Genomic DNA, 23814 nt, shown 5'->3' with positions numbered 1-23814 from the left:
TTGAGGGCAAAGATGACCTCTCACTCACCTCTGTATGTCCAACATAGAACCCACCATGTTTTCAGTTTCAAAAGTTCTGCTTTGGGGACCCCTGGGTGGCTCAGCAGTTGAGTGTCTGCCCTCATCTCAGGGCGTGACCCCAGGGTCCTGGGATTGAGTCTCACATCAGGCTCCCCTCAGGGAGCCTGCTTCTCCCTCTGCCTATGTCCCTGCCTCTCTCTGTGTCTCTCATGACTAAATAAAATAAAATCTTAAAAAAAATGTTAAAAAAAAAAAAAAAAAAGATCTGCGGGACCCTTGGGTGGCTCAGTAGTTTAGCACCTGCCTTCAGCCCAGGGCCTGATCCTGGAGACCCAGGATCGAGTCCCACATCAGGCTCCCCTTACGGTGCCTGCTTCTCCCTCTGCCTGTGTCTCTGCCTCTCTCTCTCTCTCTCTGTCTCTGTGTCTCTCATGGATAAATAAATAAAATCTTTTTTTTTTTTTTTAAATCTGCTTTGTGTCTGAGGCAAGAACGAATGACTTCTTCCTTACCAAGTTAGCATGGTGGTATTATTAAATAAAATGAATGGACTTTTCCTGGGCCAGGAAATGTGCTCATACTTTATATACATTATCTTATTTATGTCTAAATTACACAAATAGATACATACCATTGTGACACCCCCCACCCCCCGCCGGGTGAGAGAGCCATTTCAAGAAGTGTGTAATGTACCTAACATTAGGGACCTTGGACAAGGCAGAGCTGGATTTCCACTCGGGCACTGTTTTATGATGAAAAGAGATCCTGAGGGGGGGGGGGTGCGGCATAGAAAGAAAACATTCTAAGTGATCTCTGGATCCTGAGGACGTAATACCTGAGAAATCACACTTTCCTAGGTTGAATCTGAATCTGGTGTTTTCCCAGAGAGCTGGAACTCTGAGATTTCTGGCCACACTTCATAAAGTTTGGCCACTGGGAAGATCTAGTGGAAAATGTGGAAAAAATCAGCCTACTACAGCTGATGGCTCGAAATCCTCAGACAGAACTTTCAATCTCTGGAAGTGATTGTAGCTGAGCAATAAAAACTGCTTGGAAACATCCTGTACATTTTTTGTTTCCAGTTTTCCTCCTCTCCTTGTTCCATGGACCAATCCCTGCCTTCAGTAGGATTTCCCCACCATTCTTCACTCAAACGGTTTCACCAATGTCATCGGTGGAACATGCCTTGTCTTCTTAATTGCATTAGACACAGTATATTGACCTTCAACCTTGAGACATGCTCTTCTTCTGGCTTCTAAGAAATGACATTGACTTACACTTCTGGTTATCCCTTTTTCTGCATCTTCTCAGCTCCCAGACCTGTACATCTGTGGGGCAATCGGCACACAATCCTTGGGACCTCTTCTCTCTACCCTTACTTCCCAGGCGATCTCTTCTAGATTCGTGGGCTTAAATATCATCTACCTGCTTTGATTTCTAGCCTGGGCTACCCCCTGAACTCCGACCCTTGGATTCAACTAAATTCATGTGCACTTTGATTCTGTTAGACAGATACCACAAGTTCAAAACCACGATCTTAATATTTACTAGCACGGCCTCAAATCCAACCAGAGTCCTCTGCCGCTGGCCCTACCTCAGTCCATGGGGACTCTGTTCTTTTGGGTGTTGTGTCTCCCTGAGTCTTCTGTCTTCCACCGACACCACATAGTCTGTGAGCCAATCTGCGCAGCTCTACCATGTATCTGCATTCAGAATTACACTACTTTTCATAACCTCCATGGCTACCATCCTAGCCCCAGCCATGATCCTTTCTTGTTTAGATTACTGCAATAACCTCCTGACTGGCATTGTGGCTCCTGCTCTTGATCCCAATGCATTCTTCCACCAATAGCCAGAGAGACCCTGTTACAAACAAGGTCAACTTATGTCACTCCTCTGTTCAAATCCTCAATGGCTCCCGTGGATTTGGCACAGCCAACCATCTTAAGTCCTCATCAAGACTTACACTCTCTCTTTCACCCCCATCTGGCTGCTCGTGTCATTTCTTTGCCCCCCTTCTCTGTGATCCACCCTTGCTGTTCTACAAACATACCAGACATACCCCCACTTACCAGCCTTGGAACTTGCTACTCTTTCTGTTTCAGAACATGGTTCCCCACATATTAATAGGGCCATCTCCCTTACATCCTTCAGGACTGAATCAAAAGTCACCTTCTAATTAGAGCTTTCCCTGGCCACTCTACCAAACTATTTATCCTGCTGATTTTCTGTCTTCTCCTTTTGAAATGAGGCTAGGGATTTTGGTTGATATTGATCACTGCTCTATTGTCAGGGTCTAAATCATTTCGGGAACATAAGAGGTGCTTAATAATTACTGAATGAATTAACTCATTCAATAGTGAAAGTCACTCCTTCTCCCATATTTGTACTTCGTCATTACCAGTGACAAATCTCAAAAATCACAACCCTGAAAATCCAAAAGCTATTTTTCAGTCTTGACTTTAATTGTGCTTTCAATTAGCAAACCAGGTGGCTCCAAACTTTACGACGCCTGGAATGGTATCAAGCACACAGATTAGATATGGGAGGGGGGGTCCCAAAGCTCCAATATTCCTGATCTCTTGAAAATGTTAGAGTCTGTCCCCCTACCTTTTCCGGGCCATAGCTTTCTAATTTCTAAATGGGGAATATGATCTTATGCCACTCAAGTATTTATGTAGAGTTATAGAGTAATTTTAAACTCAAAAACCACCAGCAGCAATTTACATGAGAAAATCTTTAAATGAGTATTTAAAAGCATGCATTTTAAACAAAATAATTCAAACATTAAAAGTGTTCATTGAGCTCTAAAATTAAGACTCATCAATGGCACACAGATTTTTTTTTCCTACCAGGTAGCATGATGAAATATGGTCAGAAAATCTGAAAAAAATATATGGAAATGCACAGGCAAGAAGAGACGGCACATTGTGTCCACACAATGTGTCCACATTGTGTCCACACTGGAATTGTGTGACAATTCAGGGAATTGCTCAGTACATCCCTACCCTCAAACACACACACACACACACACTCCACACCAAATCCTCAGAAACACTCATTCCAGATTTTACAAAGAGTAAGCGATTTCACAACATATTTACATTTAAAACCTCTTCCTAAATTCAGTAACATAAAGAGGACTGAGGCTTTCCTTCTGCCCCATTCACACTCCCCAAACTCTCCAGCAGACCTGTATTCCCTCCCCGTCTTCTCCAAGATGATTAAGTGGAAGAAGCACCTGTTTGGGATATATAATCAGGAGGAGAAAGAACTGGAAGTTAAGCTCTTGGTTTCTCTCTCCAGGTTTGCACAGGAAACCAAAGGGCTGTTAGCAAGCCACAGGGCTCTCTGGGACTCAGGCTCCTCCCCCTGGCGGCTGAGGAGGGCAAAGAGGGAGGCTTTCAGTCCCCTGCAGGCTCCCTGGCTGGTTCCCCACTCCTTGACTGATCTAGTAACTTGTTTTACAAATGTGTAAGACAAAGTTTCCAAACTTAAATACACAAAGTTTCCATATGGGACTCCTAGCCACCTCTGCCATCCGGACTGCTAATCCTGAGTCCTTACTTAATAGGTATGTTGGTGCCGCCACTGGGTTGGCATTAATGATCATCTACCTCCAAAATTCTCTTACAGAGCGTGAGAGAGAATATTTTCATTTCGGTAAACACAGCTAGCATAATTTGCGGGCAGCGGAATTCCAGCCTGCATCCTGTTATACCAGGCCAATCCACACTGGCAATTACTGCGCTGAATTAAAGAAGCCCTTGGACACCTGCCTCTTGTATGCAACAAGTTCCTTTTTTTAAAAAAAAAAAATCCTATTTATCTTCACAGTCATCTATTTATGTCAAGAAAGGAAACATATGAGCACAGCATCTGTTACTAGAGTGACACAATTACCAAATACTTTCATAAGAGGGAAAAAAATCAACAATAACTCCCGTTGGTTGTCAGGTGCTTTAGGAGACAAAACATTAGTCTTTCAATCACAGTGTCTTGTTTAAGCTGAACAGATGGCGCTACCAGCAGAGAATCACCAGCTCAGCCTGGTCTTTGATGGGCATAACGACCACAGAAATGTCACCTCCTCTGAACTGGCAGAGATAAGCAGGTTTCTTATCACAGATTCAGGCCAGCCCACCCCCTCTGTCCCTGTGATAAGCAGGTAGCAAATTCAAGGGACTTCATTACTAGTCACTTTCCCCCCATTGTTAGACTCTATGTAAATACAACGACCTAGGTATGGGGCAGTCCTTTACCTTTCCCAGTAACTAAATTCAGACAAAATATGTGAAGACTTGAATAAATTAGAGCCGTAACAAAGTAGTAACGACTCAAGGCAGTGAATCGTTGTTTACTTTTTCACTACTATGGGAATCTATGTAAACTGAATGATGGCCGCTTTGGGCAAATCTCACGTTTTTCTACAGGGAAATGTAGGTAACTATAGGTGATCGTCTAGATTTCGCGTTTTTTATTTGCTCTGCTCGCTTTCTGGATATCATCAACAGGTCTGTGTGGTTCTCTATGAGATTGGACTTCATTTGGGGATGGCTTAGCCTTCAGATCTGGGAGACAGAGGGGGGGAGGAGGAACGGAGAGACAGAGACTCAGGGTTGGTGGGGGAGCCAGAGGGACCCGGGTTTGAGGGGCCGCAGGCCCTCCCGCGAAGTACGGGCGGGCGCGTCTGCGTTCAGGCACCGTAGGCCAGGGACGCCCGGAGCCCCCACCCCTGCGGACGCCCAGGCGGGTGCGCCCGGTCCGCGCCCCCGCGCAGCGCCCGGGCCCCGGGGCGGAGCCGCGCGGGGCGGCGGCGGCGGGGCGGCGGGGCGGCGGGGCGGCGGGGCGGCGGGTTACCTGCCAGGCTGCCCGGCCTCTGGAGGGTGGCCGTGGCGTACAGCTCCTGCGAGTGCTTGCTGTACTGCTCGGACGCGTGCACCAGGCGCTTGGTGGGCGACAGGGTGGCGTACGTGCCGATGGTGGAGCTCAGCTGGTGGATGGGCGACGAGGAGATGGTGGACTGCACGGTGGGGGGCGAGGTCACGCGGATCGGGGACAGGCCGGCCGAGGACACGACGATGTTGATGGGCGAGCTGGTGCTGTAGGACTTGGCCAGGCGGCTGGGCGACTGCTTGGGCGAGGAGCCGCGCGGCGCGGCGTAGGCGGCGCCCTCGGGGGCCGAGCCGCCGCGCTGCAGCTTGGTGGGCGAGCCCCCCTGCGGGGCGGCCAGCGGGGAGCCCCCGCGCGGCGGCGCGGGCAGCGTGGAGCTGGAGTAGTAGAGCGCGGCGGCGGCGGCGGCGGCGGGCGGCGCGTCGGGCAGGTGGAAGGCGCTGCCCAGGCTGGGCGCGAACGGCTCCCGCGGCGGCGGCGGCGGCGGCGGCGCGGGCTCGGGCCCCGCCAGGTGCGCCGCGCGGCTCGAGGTGCCCTGTGCGCGGGAGAGGAGAGAACACGCGCGCTTAGCCAGCGGGCAGCCCAGGGCGCCCCGCCCCTCCGCCCTCCGCGCGGCCCGGCCCGGCCCGGCCCGGCCCGGCCCGGCCAGGGGCCCCGGGCGCCCCGGCCTTCGCGGGCGGGGGCCTCCTCGACCGCAGGGGCCCGGCAGGCAGGGGGGCGGGGCGAGGGAATCACGTCTGGCGAGTGGGACAGTGTCGTGCGTCCAGACCTAAGACGTCTCCGCAACAGCAGAGGCATCGCATTAGTCACCTACGGATCTGCAAAAGGCCGCCCGACGGGCCAGCATGACCTACTGGAATGCAATCACGATCCGTTCGTCCTCATGAGAAACCAAGGCACCAAGTCCCCCACCTCCACCCCCACGGTCATCCCACTGGACACAGGCTCGACCTCCAAAATTGGTCAAGTCGCATACTTATCTGGAGAACATCGAGAATAAGCATACTTCTCAGAGTTTATTCTGTTGCTATTGTCGTATTGATGCTGCTTTTTGGGGGCCCGAGAAGTTAAAAGGGGGGAAAATATGAAGTCAAAATAAATAACCCTTGATCTTTCAGTATTAAAAAAAAAAAAACTGCTTCTAGAGGAGTCAGAGCAATTGCAAATGAAAGACTAAAAAAACCTCCCTTTTCTAGATTTTAACGCTGGGCCACAAATCTTTCAGAATCTCTCTCTCTCTCTCTCTCTCTCTCTCTCTCTCTCTCTCTCTCTCTCGCTGGCTTTTAAGAGCCCCCTGCAGCTGTGTCTTCAAATTGAAAGCCAGTTGCCTCTCATTTATTTACAAGAACACAAAAGACAACAAGGGCCGGGGTGGAGCTGGAGAGACAGTTGGAGGGGAAAGCACTTTCCTTGAATCTTGTCCAGAGACAAATTTGCATGCGAATGAAAACACTACATTGTCAACCACTTCTGGGCAGGAGGTCTGGGATCTTCCAGGCTTTCCCGGGAGAGCAGAAAGGTTTTTGAGAGCAGCCTGGTGTGAAAAGGGGGTAGGACTGTGCACAGGGAAAGAAACTGGGAAAGAAGGTTTTGAAATTAGGGGTGAGAACTGAGTGGGAAGGAGGAAGTGGGTAAGATGCAGGGAAGGAGCAGAGAGACGGAACAGATGCCATCCATTAAAAGTTTCAGTGCTGCCTCTCCACCCGCTTTGGAATGGCAACTGGCAAATAGCAGCCTGGGCACCTCCATCCACACACACATCACATCCCAAATGTTATCTGGAGGTCAGGTTCATGGGAAGATTCGAGGGAGTTAATGCAGCAAAATCAAAATCCTCTATAAGGGCAGTGGATGAGGGGACAAATGGTTTGTCAAAAGGCACTGTGTACGTCTCTGCGTGCACGCACTTATATGCGGTGTATGTATTTTATATATTTGTGTATATTGTTTCAGTCCACTGACATGCTCTCCTTGAGCAAACTCTAGTCAGGCTCCTCTGAACTCTCTTCTCCAATAGCCCCTGGTTCTGGGAGCTTCTGTGTTCATCTCTGTGTTGCCCAGGCTTAGCAAGATCCCGTGCAGTCAGTGTAGCCAGAAGGCCCCAGGCTCCATGGCCGATGGCCCTGCATGTGGGACCCGGTGCCTCGTACCCCGCTAGCTGCCAGGTGCCTTCTCAGCATGGGGTGAGGGGGCAGTCAGAGTCCCCTTCCGCCTGATGTTTCCTCCTAGCAATTTTCTGCCCACTGACTCCACCCTGTAAATCCTACTTTTCCTCATTGAAGTAAGGATAGGACCTAGTTCATTACCATGATCTCTTTTCCCCTACTAAAGGAGGGATTTTTTTTCCTGAATAAAATCTATATTTACCACTTTAATGTCCAGCCCTAGTTCTCCTTTAACACCATGGAGCAATTCTTTTGAATGTAATGGTAAGAGTGAAAGTGAAATGAAATGTAAACACCACACCTTTGTTCAGTAAGGGGTCTCCAGCCACTAGAACAAGGCCTGATTCCTAGTAGAGATACCATGAATATTTGCAGAATAAAGGAATAGTTAATTAAGCTGGTCCCAAGTCCTTGGCATTGGCAATGGGGACAGGGGTAAGGGGGATGTGTGGAGGATGGTGGAGAAGCTCTGCAGAACTGGTGTGCTCATCCTGAGCCCTGAGATAGATTCTGGCATCATCCAGAGTCATAAGGGTGCTGCTTGCTTCCAGTTTTGCTTCCATCCCAGCAGAAGGTCTGAGCATGAAATGTATAGGCTGGGCTCTCGAACCTGACTGCAGGTTAACCATCAGCGGAGGAGCTTTTTAAAAAAACTATGTATGCATGCTATACTCTAGCCATTCACGTGATCTCTGGAGGTGGGACTCAGGCATCAGGCTTTTTAGGAAGCTCTCCAGATGATTCCAGTGTGCATCCAAATAGAAGAGCAACTTCTCCCTAAAGCAGTGGTTTTCCAAGTGTGGTCCCTGCCCACTATCAGCATCAGCCCACCCTTATGGAATCAGAAATTCTGAGACAGGGGTCCAGGGTGCTGTTTTAACAGGGTTTTGCGTGCGTGTGTGTGTGTGTGTGTTTTAAAGATTTTTAAAATTTAGTTTTGAGAGACCCAGAGAGAGGCAGAGACATAGACAGAGGGAGAAGCAGGCTCCCTGTGGGGAGCCTGTTGCGGGACTGGATCCCAGGACCCTGGGATCATGACCCAAGCCAAAGGCAGACACTCAACACCTGAGCCACCCAGGGACCCCTGTTTTAACAGGTTCTAAAGGTGATTATGGTGCTTACTAGTTTACAAGCCACTGATCTAGAAGAGATTCTGATTCAGGGGTCTGGAGTGATCCTGAGAGCCCACATTTCTAAGAATCTCCCAGGGAAGGCGGATGCCGCTGATAGGAGAACCACCGCTAAAGCTGTAGACGGGGACCTTCTTCCTTCACTTGTCTTCTGAAGATCTCCTGGGGCCTAAGCTACATTCCACTGTGCAGAACCCAGCTCACAAGTAGCAGAAAAGCCTACAACAGACATTTTCTCTAAACTTTTCCCACAGGAGCATAAGGAGGAGAAAGAACCACAAAGGCTCTTCAGAGAGTCCCCTGCATTGGAACAAAGCCTTTGGAACAGATACTTTGTGCTTTGTCTTGGATATATAACATTCAGAATAACCCTATGTGACATTAACGATGCCATTACCAAGTTGCATAATTTTTAATAAAACGAATACTCAAGTATACTGATATAAATTAAAATAACACTACGTAGAACTCTAGGATTTAAACACTAGAATGATGCAGGAACTAGGAAAACCCTGATCACGCTTTGCACACATTTGATTTCCCTCAGTCTGTTGGAACGTCTAGTCTCAGGAGCGCTAATTGCTAAATATGATTGTCTCAAAAGATTCCTTAAATGGCCCCTAAATCTGTGGATGTTTTGAGAACTTCCATAATAGCTCCAGATATTTTGATAGGCTATAGCAGCCAATTTAAAAAGTTTTTTAAATATTGTAGGATCTTGGTGAAGTTTTGCCACTTTTTTACATGAAAAAAATTAAAACATAAAAGATATTTATATGCTCTTTATTTAGGATTAGTATTGTTCATGTCGGAAATGTTCTGCCCAATATGGTTGCCACTAGACACAGAAGCCTACTGGGTACTTAACATCGGATTTTAACACATATTTAATTTTAATTAATTTGAACTTAAATAGGCAAATGTAACTGGTGGCCTACCTTACTGGACTTTTATATCAGCCCCTCTGCAGTTTACAATAAATAACCTGGGGGTGTTAGGCTCCATTTGGATGGCTGTGGAATTAATAAGGGCCCAAGAACGGTTCTTTGGTTACACAGAGAATTCTGTTTCTTCAGCATCAATTGGACAAAAGCAGTAGTCTTTTGGGAGCTTGTTTCCACTCTTGTGGTTATGTTTTGTCTCATTATGTAATTTTATTTAGCAACTCTTAGCCAGTTAAGGATACAAAATCCATGCCTCAGACCCAAGTTTGTTACTACCCAAGTCACTGTGTTAAAAATAAGTAGATTTTTAACACACATAATATGTCACCCACTTAACTGTCATAGGAGCTCAATTTTACCTTAAAAGTATATTAACACCATAGGGATGCCAGGTGGCTCAGCAGTTGAACAGCTACCTTTGTTTGGCTCCGGGCCTGATCCTGGTCCAGGGATCCAGTCCCTCACTGGGCTCCCTGCAGGGAGCCTGCTTCTCCTGTTTATGTCTCTGCCTCTCTCCCCGTGTCTCTCATGAATAAATAAATAAGATCTTTTTTTAAGTATATCCAATTTTATTTTATTTTTTTTTAAGATTTTATTTATTTATTCATGAGAAACAGAGAGAGAGAGAGAGAGAGAGAGAGAGAGAGAAGCAGGCTCCATGCAGGGAGCCCAACGTGGGACTCGATCCCGGATCTCCAGGATTAGGCCCTGGGCTGAAGGCAGTGCTAAACCGCTGAGCCACCCGGGCTGCCCTAGACATCCAATTTTAAAGGTAGAGTTCCAAAACTTCACTTAAAAAAAAATCCCAAAACAGTAACATCAACAAAAACCTCATGACTATTAAACCTTCTTCTCTAAGGATATTTGCAAATGCATTAAAAATTGAAGTAATCTTTTTATTGATGATGAGACCCTTAAAATGATATAAAAATGTCTATATACTTAGAGCAGATTGTTCCCCAATACTATATTGGGTCATAGTATGAGCTTTGGAGAAGGACAATTTCTGTTGGTGTCTCCATTCTCAGTTCTTTGGAACAGACCAGCCCAGAGGGCTACTTTATTTGCTTTTCCTACCCCTCCAAAATAAGAGACACACCTATGTGACATTAACAAGGAACTAGAACATTGTCAAATAGACACTCTGGTTAAATAGTTTCCAATGGGCTGAGTTTGGTGTACACTAAATGTCTTTCCTTTCTTGCTTCCCATTATGGAAAATCATCAAGAGAAAAGTGAAACATTACTTCCAGTTCCAATGGATACTTTATGAACATTATATCTCATGTAAAAAATGTAGATATTTTTTTAAAAATGAGACATGAACAATACACATAACTTATCAAAGCTCTTATAAATTAGGTATTTCATCTGCATAATAGTTTTAAGTTTTGGATGGGACAGATTTAGAATACACTATAGTTGTGATCTGTATATTGTATGTTTGCATGAGTTTGTGTATATATATGTGTGTGTGTGTGTGTGTACATTGAAGCCTCTTGTGTAATTGTGGAGTGCTTTTCATACCTATTTGATGAAAGTGTTTAAGGGGAGAATATAAGGGCTCCTAGGTGGCTCAGTGGTTGAGCATCTGCCTTCAGTTCAGGGTGTGATCCCAGGTCCTCGGATCAAGTCCCGCATTGGGCTCCCTGCATGGAGCCTGCTTCTTTCTCTGCCTATGTCTCTGCCTCTCTCTGTGTGTCTCTCATAAATAAATAAATAAATAAATAAATAAATAAATAAATAAATAAAATCTTTAAAAAAAAGGAGAGGAGAATGTATTTTCAAAATCTAGTACAAAGAATATTAAAATGGGAGTTTAGGTAATATATACATTATTCCCAATACTCATTAACCAACAGTATTCAAGATCCATGCATTAATGCATTCTCTAACTCAATAAACCATTAACTAGCACTTGTTATATTTCATGTACAAATGAGGAGTGTGTTTTGAAGGCCTCTCTGCAATCCTTTTAGGTGAAATATTTTACCTTGACATTATTCTGGAGATCTATCATTATTTGTACAGAATAATACCAGGCTAACAATTATGACTTGTTCTTTTCTAGAAGTTTGAGCAACTGAAAATATGGTGCCACTAGAACGTGGCATTGGCCTCAACATAGAGCAGAGTTGCTTTCTCATCCCTTCATATTTTATCTTCTGTAAAGGGAGTAGGAATGGGCTTGGGAGGTGACATGGGGAAAAAAATTCTCCATACTCAGAAACCTATTTAATCCTCATTCTTTGGAGATTGGGCAGTGCCAAAAAAACACAACAAAACCCTGCTATGCTGCAGCCAGTTAACAAAAGACTTGACAGCCGGGCTGTCTAAGGAATCTTGACTTCAAATCATGAGTAAGCTGTGTCATTGTGGTAAACACCACATTTTATAAAGAGGTCCGTGATTTATGGGCAGTCCTCGTGAAGATGCATTTAGACCTGCCAAGTTCCCTGGAATTGTCAGCGAGGTCCCTAACTCTGGGTCAGGAGGAGTATTTGCCCAGAATGCTGGGCAGCCGGGCTGACACTGTCCGGAATGGGCAGTTGAACTCCCTGTGGAGTCCCAGAGGGAGCCTGATGACTTGGGATCAGCTGTCCATTCCCCCACCAGACGTATCCATCACTGTCATTTTCCTGGAATTACCATCAGTCTGCTGAGCCTAATAATTCATGACACAGATATTCCTGGTTGTGGTGGCTAAGGAGGTCCTGGGCAAAAACAATGTTGTGAGAGGCAGAGCTGAAGGAGCCTTTCAGAGGAAGACAGAGGCAAAAGGCCAGTGGGAGAGAACTCACACAGAGAGACGATATTGACTGGATGAGGAGGGGGTGCTTGGCTGTTCAAGAGAATGCAAATAAGAAAATAAAAGCAATGACTGAAGAATATTTGTCTGATGAGTTAAGAGGTCAGAATAGTCTTTAAATGCTAAAAAATCCCCAAAACCAAAACAACAGAACAGGGCTTGAAGATGACATCTTTGATTAAATACGTTTCTAAACCAGAACAATCTGGTATTAGCAACATGCTGTTGATTAAAACATCTGAGAACATGCAGAACTTTCCTAGAGCAACTCTGTACACTCAGGTGGATAAAGCCATTTACCCTCGCGACTTGGAAAAGAAAAGATACCATGACTTCCAGTAATGCCAACAGTCTCATTTAGGTATAGTCCAAAATGTTCCTCTCATACAACACAATTAAAAAGGATCTATATTCCCAAATAAGTTCTGTGCCCTTGAACTTATTCATTGGGATGAATTATACTCACTGGAATCCTACTATCCTTGCTCCCCCAATTTTGGTTATCTTCTCTCTTGAAATTAACTTTAGAAGAAATGCCACTCTTCCCAAATAATTTCCAAGGCAGAAAATCCTAGTGCCGTGAGAAAGGTCTGATTTTGGAAATAACCAAGTAAAATCATCGAGAGCCTTGTCTAACAATTCCCCTGGGGAGCACTGGTTCTGGTAACAACAAACACGAAACATAAAGAGACCGCTTCTGTTCACACTGTCCCTGGAGTCTTCACTGCTGGATTTACCTGGTGGTGGTGACCTTGCATGGACAGTGACAGCTAGTGCCCAGAACAAAGTAAACTTCATTGGAAAATCAAGGAGTTTGGAAGGAATTCCTTCTTCAGAAGAGAACAATTTAGTGAAAAGGGCCATAAGAGCTATAATCTTTGAGATAAAAATGGAGACCACTCTCATTGCTTTCTCTTTGCATCAGGGTCCCACAATTCAAGAGAGAGGGTGCAAGAGAGCAGGTGCTCTTGCAAACCTTTCATCCTTGTCACTGCAGTGAGAAGGAGGAGCTTGTGGACCTATTTTCCCAGGGTTTCCCAGACACTAGTACAAACCGGGTGGTGCAGATTTTTGCATCCTGGGTGATGATTTTTCCTATCCTCTGTCCTCCCTATACTAAAGGTATGATTAGGGTCATTATCCATAAGTATTCAGAAAAGTATTTCATATGGCCATTAAAAGGCTCTACCAAAAAAATAAATAAAAAAAAAAAAGGCTCTACTAATGGACGGGTGCCTGGGTGGCTCAGACACTTGAGTGTCCGTCCGACTCTTGATTTTGGACTGGGTCATGATGTTGGGACTGTGAGACAGAGCCCTGCCTTGGAGTCCTCGCTCAATAAAGATTCTGCTTGAGATTCTCTCCCTTCCTCCCCCTCTGCCCCTCCACACACCCAAGTGCCCACCAAATAAATACATCTTTTTAAAACAGCCTCTACCAATGGAAAAAGAAAAAAATAATGACGTGGCTTATATAAATTTATCTTAAAGAATATATAAGGAGGGATTTCTGGATGGCAACATTTTCTAAAGAACTAAGAATCTTGGCAAAAATATAAAACAAAAACCTTTTATTTCAGCAAGAGGTTCATTCAGTATTTACTTTAAGAAGTCAAATATTTGCTTAGAGGAGGAAATGCTCTAGTACAACACATACATACTTGTTGTACTCCCTGCAACGAGAGATGTTTCAATTACTGAAGCCAGATTAAATATAGTTATGCTGGAAACAGAAAATGGATAAGAAAGATTTTAAAGCAGAATAATGAGAAAGGATTTCCAATAGGTGGTCATTGGAAAACTATCTTAGAAACAAATGAATTGCCCGTTTCCCACAAAAATGCCAAAGAAAGTATACGAAATGGCGTGATTTATCCTCTAAATGCTACATACAGCATTATCCTACACTAAATACATCCCTGTGATTTTGTGTTTTCCACGTCCATTGGAGACTTTTCTCTCCCTAAGTATTACCAAACAACAACTTTGCTTATAATTAAGCAAACGGGAGTGATGTCATATGTACCTATGACCCTTTTCATTCAACGGTCAATACATAGGTATTTATTGGGGATTTGCTCCACCTTTGCACCGTGTGGGTCTCTGTCCACTGAATCACCATCCATGGAGCTCTCCATCCCCCTGACCTTCACATTTACCTGACGTAAGACTGCACCAATAAGCAATACTCCATATTCAACAAACACACACCCGCTGGCACAAGTGAGCAGATGGTATTTTTATAATTACGATATAGTCTAAATGACATAAAAGTCAGCGCCACGTTAAATAAGTGGGCCAGATCAACAAGAAATGGCAATTTTGCTTCTGAAAGAGCTTGCTGCTTTTCTAGGATATTCACTATTGTCCAGTTTTATTTGACGAAACTGTCATACAAGTCTTAATTTCCGGTAGCAAGCAGGCATTTTTCTAGGATCATAAATGTGCACACACTTACTTCAGTTCTGCTGATAGACACAGGAGTGGTTTAAAAATCTTTAGGCTCCGGTGCTGCTTTGCTAGTGCCCTTGAACAGGTGCATACTTTCACATCTCTTGCATATTTTGTTTCTTGGAGGGAAGAAATGCTTGGTGAGACCACTTCCTGTATGGATGTGGGGAGCAACTAACATTTTTAGAGTGATTCCTCTATTCCAAAAGTTTTATATTCAGTGTTTCATATAACCCACAGGAAATTTTATGTGAGCAGAAGCAGACAAAGCCTGGAGGAGAGCCAGCTTCTCTACCTGCTCTCTACCCACAACCTCTGCAGGAGGATTATAAAGAATAAGGCTGGGTTTGAGGGGCCTGATGAACCCCGGGCCAGTTACTTGCGATACGGAGATCCACTGCGCATGGCTTCTACTCTTGCAGCAAGGCAATCTGATGGGAAGAAACTCTTCTGCAACTCACTATGGGGTGTTATATGTGCTATGGCGGAATGATGCTCAACGGGTAAGTCAGGCTCCTCGTATAAAAGACAAGATCCTCACAGTGAACTACTGGGTTTCCCACCCCTTTGAAAGCCCCTGCACCCCACTTTAGCCACCCTGGCCTCCTTGCTGTACTGTCAACATTCCAGGCCACCTCATCCGGGAGCCACTGCATTTGCTGTCCCCATGACAGCCATCAAGCTAGCTGTTCTCTCTATACCTTCAAATCTTTCCCGACTGTTTCCTTCTGCATGAAGCCTGAGGTCACATCCGCATCCTGCACTTTGATCCTGCTTGTCCTGATCTGCATCATGTCTTCTGCATAGAGGTCATCACTTTCTAACAAACTATATGGTTTACTTATTCCCTGTGTGGACTTTCTGAGTTCTCATGGCTGCTGCTAGAATTTAGGCGCCTTGAGGATAGGGACCTTGTCTCTTTTCTTTACTTCTCAATCCCGAGCATATATGACAGCTCGTGGCATACAATAGGCAAACAAAGCACCTTGGATGCATTGAAGAATAATACACAGATACACAAATGTAACTGGAAGAGCAGCTCTATTTTAACTGGGGTACCTCACGAGAGTCACACCAAGCCAAGGTTGACTTGGAGGATGAAGGAGGGGAGAGAAGGTGGGGTTCTAAACAGCCTGTTTGAGGCTGGGGCACAGAGCTTGCAAGGTGAGGAATGAACAACCGTAAATTGGCTCACGCTACTTTCCAGAAAGGCTTTGGGGGTCTGATGGGAAGGGTTTTATCTTCTCTGTCTTCCAGCTCCATGAATTCAACCTAGAGTCTGAAGAGAATGACTTTCCAAGATTTTAGTTAGGGTAGCAGCAGAGAATTAATACTTTATTGTACCTCTTGTGCCTCATAGTTTTTACCTGCAGACTGATATGATGGGGCAATTGTAGGTTTTGCATGTATTGCCAGGGCTTGATATAGAGCCTGGTGATGATCACTCCACAGACATTTATTATGTTATATAAACTAGAATTTTTTTTAAATTGAAATCAGAATCTTTGAACATGTGTGATACTCCTTTGAAATTGCATTCTGACATGATTTATGAGCCAGACAGGAAGCCATTTGCTTTACTTTAGAATTACACATATTTTTTAGACTAAAAAAACATATTTTTGTGTTGATTGATTATTGACCTTATTAACTTGGTCTGGCATCTGTTGTCAATAATTTGAACTTCACTAGTACTTTTGGCACTTTCTAACTGCAAGATATTCTAAAAATTAATCCAGTCTTGAAGAAATGACCTTTCACACCACTTAGACTATTGAAAACAATGTGTCACTGGGCTCAGCAAAACCACTGGAGTAGAGGGGTTCCCGAGATAACCTAAACAAAGGAGATGCTATCTGAATGGGATGTGGCCTCCCTACTTTCAAAGTATAATGCTAAATGCAAAATAAAAACACCGGCTCACTTGTTCAACCCTTCTCTGACATTATTTGGAAGTCACAGGTCCTATGGGGTGTTCAATAAAACATGCCTTTCATTCTGCAGCATATGATAGCTAAAAGTAAATCATGGTACCAAGATCCACCACTTAGTAAAATAAATAGGATTCAGATATTTGCCAACAGCCTCCGTCCTCTTCATCATATGGACTGGAACAACCCCCTGATTTGAATGTTCGGACTTCTCCACCCAGTCACCTGCCAGGGTACATGAGAATGCCAGTCACTTCTGCCTCAAACTTGAGTCATCATCACCTTGAACATGCATACTTACAGACGTCTTCAAACCACAATTCTTATGCCTTCAAATACATAGCTTTGATATCTTTACAGCTGCATTACATTTTCTGATTAAACTTTAAAAAAGACTTTTACTGCAAGGCCCCATCCTGTCATTCTGAGCTTCTACTCTTCTACTCCCATGTTAATTAGTGGATGACAGAATTAGGTCCAAGTGGAACTTGTGTAACACGGAAGTACATAAACTGCCAGAATGCTTGTCCACATTTATAGATCTATTAATAGGTTCAAGGTGCTCATATATTTAGTCAAAATGGTCAATCATAAAAGGAAACCTATGAAACACTGCTGGAATCACTAGACTTCAATTCAGTCAAGATTTTGTGCCCATATTCACTATAGCTGCCTTTATATGGTGTGTGACAATGTCTCTAAATGTGATGAGATTGAGTCTCCCCATCTTTAGGGTGTAGATGGTATCACAGCCCTGTTGTGGGGACTAAATAAGAGGATGCATGTAAAACAGATTACTTCTGCGTGCTCAATAAATGGTAGCTACTAATTTTATAAGAAAGCTTTGCTTTAACAGCTAGTCATTACATACCTATGTGTGAATTGAGCTTGTAAGATGCTCACAGATGAGTTGATAAGCTAACTGATTTTTCATTTTATATGGACATTTCTAGTTTCCCTGATGCTCAGCTATGAGGATACAGATTTTTAAAAAATATTTGATACAGTGTTTTCAACTCGAATTACAGATAGTTACGAAAAAAAAAAGCCAAATGAATAATAAGTGAATTTAAGGTTGTTTTTTTTTTTAAAGGTAGAACTGTATTGTTTTACTATCTATGTGTCGTAAAAGTTCTAGGAGACTGGTAAAAGCTAAAATCATAGCTTTCATAAGTGAATTTGAATATAAAATACTCCTTATTTCTTAATGTGGCCTCTTGGACCTAGAAGTAGAGCCAGATATAAGGATAAATGGACTATAATCCACTTGTGTGCTTCCAAAGAATTAAAAATCATGTATATCCTACCACAATCAGTATCTCGTGGTCAGAGAGAGTCAATACAGATGGAAAGAAAAATTCTTCCTTTGAGGAAAAGGATGCTTTTGAGAGAGGAAAAAAAAAATTTATACCTACAGAATGAAATCATACAGTTTCCATTTCATCTTGTAATAAAATAAATTCTTAAAAATCCAACAATATTTCCTATGCTGATAACATTCAACATTTTAAACATCATATCTTTCGTGTTTATGATAAATGCACGTATATTTGTGGGTACAATTTTTTTCTAATAAATTAAAAACCAGTTTTAGATATTCCATCACATATCCTTTCACGTTTCCTTAAGGGAGGTAGAAAGGACCAGTGCTTTTAAAGAAAGGTGATCCTGGATCTGGGAAACAGTAGAGTTCTAGGGTTAGCCTCTGTGTATGTTACCTGCACTCAGTGACCTTAGGGCCCATCCTTCTGAAGCCCCACCCACCTCCATTCTCCATCCAAATCGATGCACTACCTGAACCGAGTCCACACTGAACCACGATGCGGGAACAGACCATGCTTCTCCATGGAATGTTTTATTTACCACTCTATTTTATTCACATATTCTATAGCTTGCCATCACAAGAAGGTAAAAGCTACAAAGCCACTGATGAACAAGAATTGTCTGAAGAAAGTTACTCATGTTCTATTGCTGAGGCAATAACTCAATAATTGAAATGCACTGAGACTTTTCAGTTTTTGCTTCACTTGCATCCGTGTCACCTAAAATAAGCATCTCAGGGTGACTGTGCTGTACCATACTAGCTCACCTTGGCTCCTACCTGTCTGCAGACATTTCTGGGGGGCTGCAGGGATGACTAGGGGCTGCTGATAAAAGATAAAACAGTGCTGCCCTCAAATAGCTTTTAGTTGAGTTGGAAAGATTCTTGGATGCATAGTAACAATAAATTGGTGACAGAGATGGAAGGGTCTGGTTGTTATAGGAGCCCATGATGGGTCCAGTGGCTCAAGAAGGGTTCCTGGCAGAGGTCCCGTGCATGAATGCAGCAAGTATGAAATTAGTCATCAGCTAAACGGGTGCTTTTGGGGTTGTAGGTTCTTTGTTCCAGGAGCAAAACACACAGAGATTAAAGTAAGTTTAAAATAGCTTAAAACAAGACAGTCCTCCAATCCATATATTAATTCTGGTGGGTTGATCAAATATAGTCTGCACCCCAAAATTAGCATTTACATTTACAACAACATTTACATCTTTCTTGAAAAAAAAATTCAGGTTTTAGCTACTTCTTTTTACCAAGAGCTGATCTCAACTGCCCCTGATAAATCTGTGCTGTGACTATGGGAGTAAGTGCACCCTTTAAAGAAACAATTACAGGCACATTTCATAATCACACTTGACCAAGTGTAACTACTCCTAAACTAATCTCACGTATCTTCACAAGAGTTCTGTATACTTGATTATGCAGTAATACTTTGTTCCTTTATACGATAAAGCCCAAAGAATAATTTCGTGCTTTTTTTTTTTTTTTTTGGAGAAAAATTTTTGTTTCAGTTGCACTTAGAAACTCGGAATGTATGTCGTATTTATACCACCTATAGAGACAGAAATAGTAACTAGACACACATTCCCAGAGATAAGTATAGACAAAGTAGATATGGCGTGAGTGATTCCAAGACATTCCTCAAGAAAATATCTACAATTCAGTGTTACTTGATAATCGTATTTTATTATTCATTTCCCTCACTTGCAGCCCCGGAAGCATCTCTCCTAAGCATTGGGGCAAGCATGTAAAAGGTAGGAGGGAACACCACGCTGGCTCACAGCCCTGCTTCCCACCTGTTCCTTGGAGCCCAGGGCCCGACGCAGCAGGGATGCCCGTCCCGCACGTACCTGGCTGAAGCTCTGGCCCGCACCTGCACCTCGGGCTTGCGCGCCGCGGGCCGGGAGCTGCGAAGGGGCTGTCTCACCCAGGGCCAGGGTCTGGTTGCTATGGTAGCTGGCCGGATACTGGAAGGACCCTTCAGGTTTGGAATTGAGCTGAAGTGCACTCTGGGAGAGCAGGCTGGGCCCTGCATTGAAAGTCATTTAGAGCAGTAAGTGACAGCCTCAGTGAAGCAGAAATGACATGTATTATTTATTGAGAGTAGCCTAGAATTATCACACGCACATGATTCCAGCCATCTATGCTTTGAATTCTGAGAACTAAAATGACCATATAATTTGACTCCAGCTCTTAAATGAGATTTTTTTTTTTTGGCGGTTTAAAAGTTCCCAAAAAGAGTAGATTTTTTTTCAAATGATCTCATCCTGACCTACATAGAGACATTTCTTTTGAGACAAATTAGTTAATCACGTAGTTATTTTTGGATTACACAATATCAGAAACATTTGAAATAATTTAAAAGCCTACCTTTTGGTTCATGTTAATTGTGCTAATATGATTATATCTCCTACTTAATTATCAGGATGCTAAAGCACTTGAAACCTTCCAATCAGTGGCAAACTGTATTGTGTAGTGGTGTAATACCTCCATGCCTGAAGGGCAGGCAGTGTTTAAAATATTAATAGGTCTTCAAACAAGTAGAATTTACCCTGATCTCCCATGATATCCGATGGCTGGTTATCTTTGCCATCAGAGCAGTGCACAGTAGGAGAACAATGAGAAGATACAGTGTAAAAATTGGTGCTGCTGAGGTGGCTGATATTACAAGTGATGGAGAAATGAGATCAGTCTCTGGCCTTATTATTTTATTATACTTTGTATAAGAAACTGTGATTTCTTTCCATTCTGTTTTGATGGGATCCTTGCAAGAGTTTGCCCATTGTCTTTTTAAGCAAATTTCTTTAATCTTATTTCCTACTCACTTTGGGAGTTAAAAGAAGTAGGAAGAGTGTAAATGCACTTGTTATTTTCCATTGTGTGTGCTTGAGAGCCGTTTGGCGTAAGCAGAGGCAGCTGGGAGGGAAAGATTTGGGAACCCAAGCTTTCTCATGCTCTCTTAACCATAGCACAAAGTCACTTTTTTTTGAAAGAGCATAATTATATACACATAGATTATGGTATAATCATTATCCCATCCTTAATCTCCTTCTTTGGCTGTTTTAGAAAATACTATCATTTCTAATAAATGTGGGCAAATTTCAAGTTCCTCACTTCTTTCTTTTCAAGACTATAATGTGGCTTTCTTTCAGATGAGACCACAGATTCAACATGCAATAGGCCTTTTCTTTTTGGTATAAAAATAATGTCTTCCTTAAAAAGCATTGGTTCCTATAATGCTTGTCATTTAAGAATTTCCCCCATCTCCCCTCTAGTTCCCTGGTGAGACTTCTGAACAATGCAAATGCACCTTCTCATCCCTGGATATTGAATAATAAGCCAATTAACTAATATAGGTAAGACTGGGTATTTTAAAATCTGGAAAAAAGTCAAACAAGGATATAAAAATGTTCCCATCCAGTCCCAATTTCATCATGAAGGGCATAACAAAAGTACAATTGTAATCCTGTTTCTTGTAATTTAGAAAAACAGAGTCTCAAGCAAACAGCATATACCAGATGGTGAAGTTTGCAATAGCCTACAAAAAATCGTTTAATCCATACTGATGGTATTATAGGCCTAATCACCCGAAATACGATGTCTCTATGGGGAGTGCAGTCAAAGTTTCATTGTGGATGCCAGGAACACATTGTCCCCACTGCTACTGTGGAAATTTCGAGGCACAGAGACAGAGTCAAGAGGCCCAGGCAAGGGGCAGGCTGAGATATGCAAGTACCTGTGGAAGAAGAGGAGCCCGGGTGATGGGAGCAGGGGCAGACTGGCACCGACTGCAAAGAGGAGGAAGAAGAGGGAGGTACTGGGGGAGCAGTAACAAACTGTGGCCAGAAGTTTTCCCCTTGGTGACCCCCTTACTGAAGATCACAGCTCAATGGAAGACAGTGAGCTTTGTATGGTGAAAGAGTAAAGGCCTTTTAAAGTCAAAGGTCACCATGTACCTGACAATGGGCAGCTTCCCACTGAGACCTCTTTTGGCTCCTTTCTACCCAGAGGTAATGACTTTCCCTGGCCATGCCCCCTCCCCCATGAGAGTGCACCCCCAGGGCAGTGAAAGTTGAAACAGATACAACAGGGCACAGACCTTTGGAAATGTCCGTAAAATGAAATTAAATCCAGTAAAATCTTTCATTTCATGTAAATATTTGGATGTAATCTATAAAGCAAGAGAACCATGTGTTCTGGTTATCTGTGTTTTAAGAAGACTGCATGACTTTGCTCTGATGAACTTTCTTGCCTCAGTCATTAGCAAGCCAAACAATTTTGTAAATTCTGAGTAGCTTCCTGGAATTATCACCAGAAACCTACAAGTGCTTTCCATGCAGGATCTTCAGGTAGCAATATAAAGTCCCTTTTCAAAGGAATTTCAATTAAAAATGTGATTTATGTGTTCCTGAAATATACAACATGAAATAATCAGATCTGCTCATCTTTTATGGAACCAGTCATATATTTGATCAATACTCAACAAAAACAAACTGAGATTCTCTATCGCATTACTTTGTTCACACATCTCAAGCATGAAACCTAGATGCACTCTGACAAAGGTAATTGCAACAATGAGCAATGTATCATAATATTACAGCACTGACACATCACCTGGCAAGGGCGAAACAGTCCGGACAACAGCCGAAACACCGCATGCCTTTAGAATGATTTCCATTGCTTACTAGCTTTCAAATGAATAGCATTTATTCATCCCAATTTTAGAGAGCAAAGCTACATGAGAACATGAAAAAGGTTAAAAAATTATAGGATAATCCTTAATTACTTTATAATGGAAATAAAATTTACATATAACCAACTCTTGACTAGATTATTAACATTACTGTGCATTGAGGTAGAAAATACAAATTTTCCAGAGGTTTCGAAAGCATTTATAGTCTTGGGCTTTAACTTATGATCATTTTTTTCCTTCAGAACTTTTGACTTTCCATTAAGTTTTGGCTAGAGACTTGGGCTAGAGGTAATATTAGACCACAGTTGTGAGGATATGAAGCATATCTGCTGGGGGATGAGGATGATGTAAAAGGATTTCTTAGGCTGGAAAGGGAAGACACTGAGCTTTAAAATCCCACCTAGGGAAATGGAATGTTGTCTTTAGTGCAATTAATTGTTCCAGAAGAAACCTGAACTATAAGCAAGAGTGGATCACAATGTCCTATTAGGTCACAGAAAGCAAGTTACTCTCTGATGTGTATGCTACCAGGGTGATGACTGTGCCTTCTTTGCCCATTCTGGACCTTCCCCATTATGGGATAGTCTGCAAAGCTGAGCCCAGGGATCTGCCCAATAGGATTCGGTCCAAGGGAGTTTAAGGAAGGTACTGGAGGAGTACTGGTACCTGTAAGTCTAAGGAAACTAGAGTTGAGGGGTATACAACCTGCCATTGGTCCCAGAAAGATACCTGAAGCAAGGTATCTTGAGTGTAACACCAGCATCTCATTAATACCTCAGTGTATCTTCAAACTCATTAATTGACTAGAGACCACATAGCAACCTGTGAAAATAATTGTCCTTGAGTCTTTTTCATGATTTCTCAGAGGTGCAAAAAGAGGTGTAGAGAGGCTGAGTGGTTGGAAAATGAAGATGAGACACAGATCCTCCTCTTCTATACCAGGAGTAGACCCTATTTGTCATCCAAGCAGTATTAAGTCCTAGACACAGACTGATACTTTAAAGTTGAAAAATTCTCCCCTAATGAGAAGCTAGTTTATTTGCAGGAGAAATCTTTATGCCTCAGACTGGGGTGCTTCTTCCATGAACCTCTCCTTAGAGACTATTGGCTGGGGAGGCTTGGTGTTTGCCATCAATGGGACAGGCTATCTCAGCAGGTGGAGACTTTGAAAGGCTAATTTTCTACATAAGATTTCAGACTCACTTAAGGTCGTATTAATGTATACACCAAAATAGATCGTCTGTTTCTTATTAACTGAGCTAGAAATTCTAGAGTTTTCATGATGATACCCATTTATTCTGTTTGCACCAGTTTAAAGAGATTTCTTCTGGAATTGCCAATTCTTGCATGCTTTCGCTAAGTATCGGTCCCAGAAAACAGTAAACCTTAATTCAACCACATACTTTGCAATAATTCAGAAAAGGCCAGAGGCCTACCGTGTGGCATTCCTAAGTCAT

At 43.1% G+C, this 23814-nt stretch overlaps 1 protein-coding gene across 5 annotated transcripts in view; it reads right to left on the bottom strand.

Moving 5' to 3' along the window:
- CTNND2 (catenin delta 2) overlaps nucleotides 1-23814 on the bottom strand; it is a 924458-nt gene that overhangs the window by 399042 nt on the left and 501602 nt on the right. For all 5 annotated transcript variants that reach the window (XM_025451313.3, XM_025451315.3, XM_025451314.3 and 2 more), the window contains 2 exons: nucleotides 19515-19693; nucleotides 4882-5449 (listed from right to left, as the gene is read on the bottom strand). In XM_025451313.3, coding sequence (XP_025307098.1) covers nucleotides 4882-5449; nucleotides 19515-19693 — 747 coding nt within the window. The remainder of the gene's footprint in view (nucleotides 1-4881; nucleotides 5450-19514; nucleotides 19694-23814) is intronic.

This window comes from Canis lupus, chromosome 34 (genome assembly GCF_003254725.2).
Source record: "Canis lupus dingo isolate Sandy chromosome 34, ASM325472v2, whole genome shotgun sequence".
Taxonomy (NCBI): domain Eukaryota; kingdom Metazoa; phylum Chordata; class Mammalia; order Carnivora; family Canidae; genus Canis; species Canis lupus.
The sequence above is the reverse complement of the archived record's forward strand: the minus strand, read 5'-3'. Positions and strand labels throughout refer to the sequence as shown.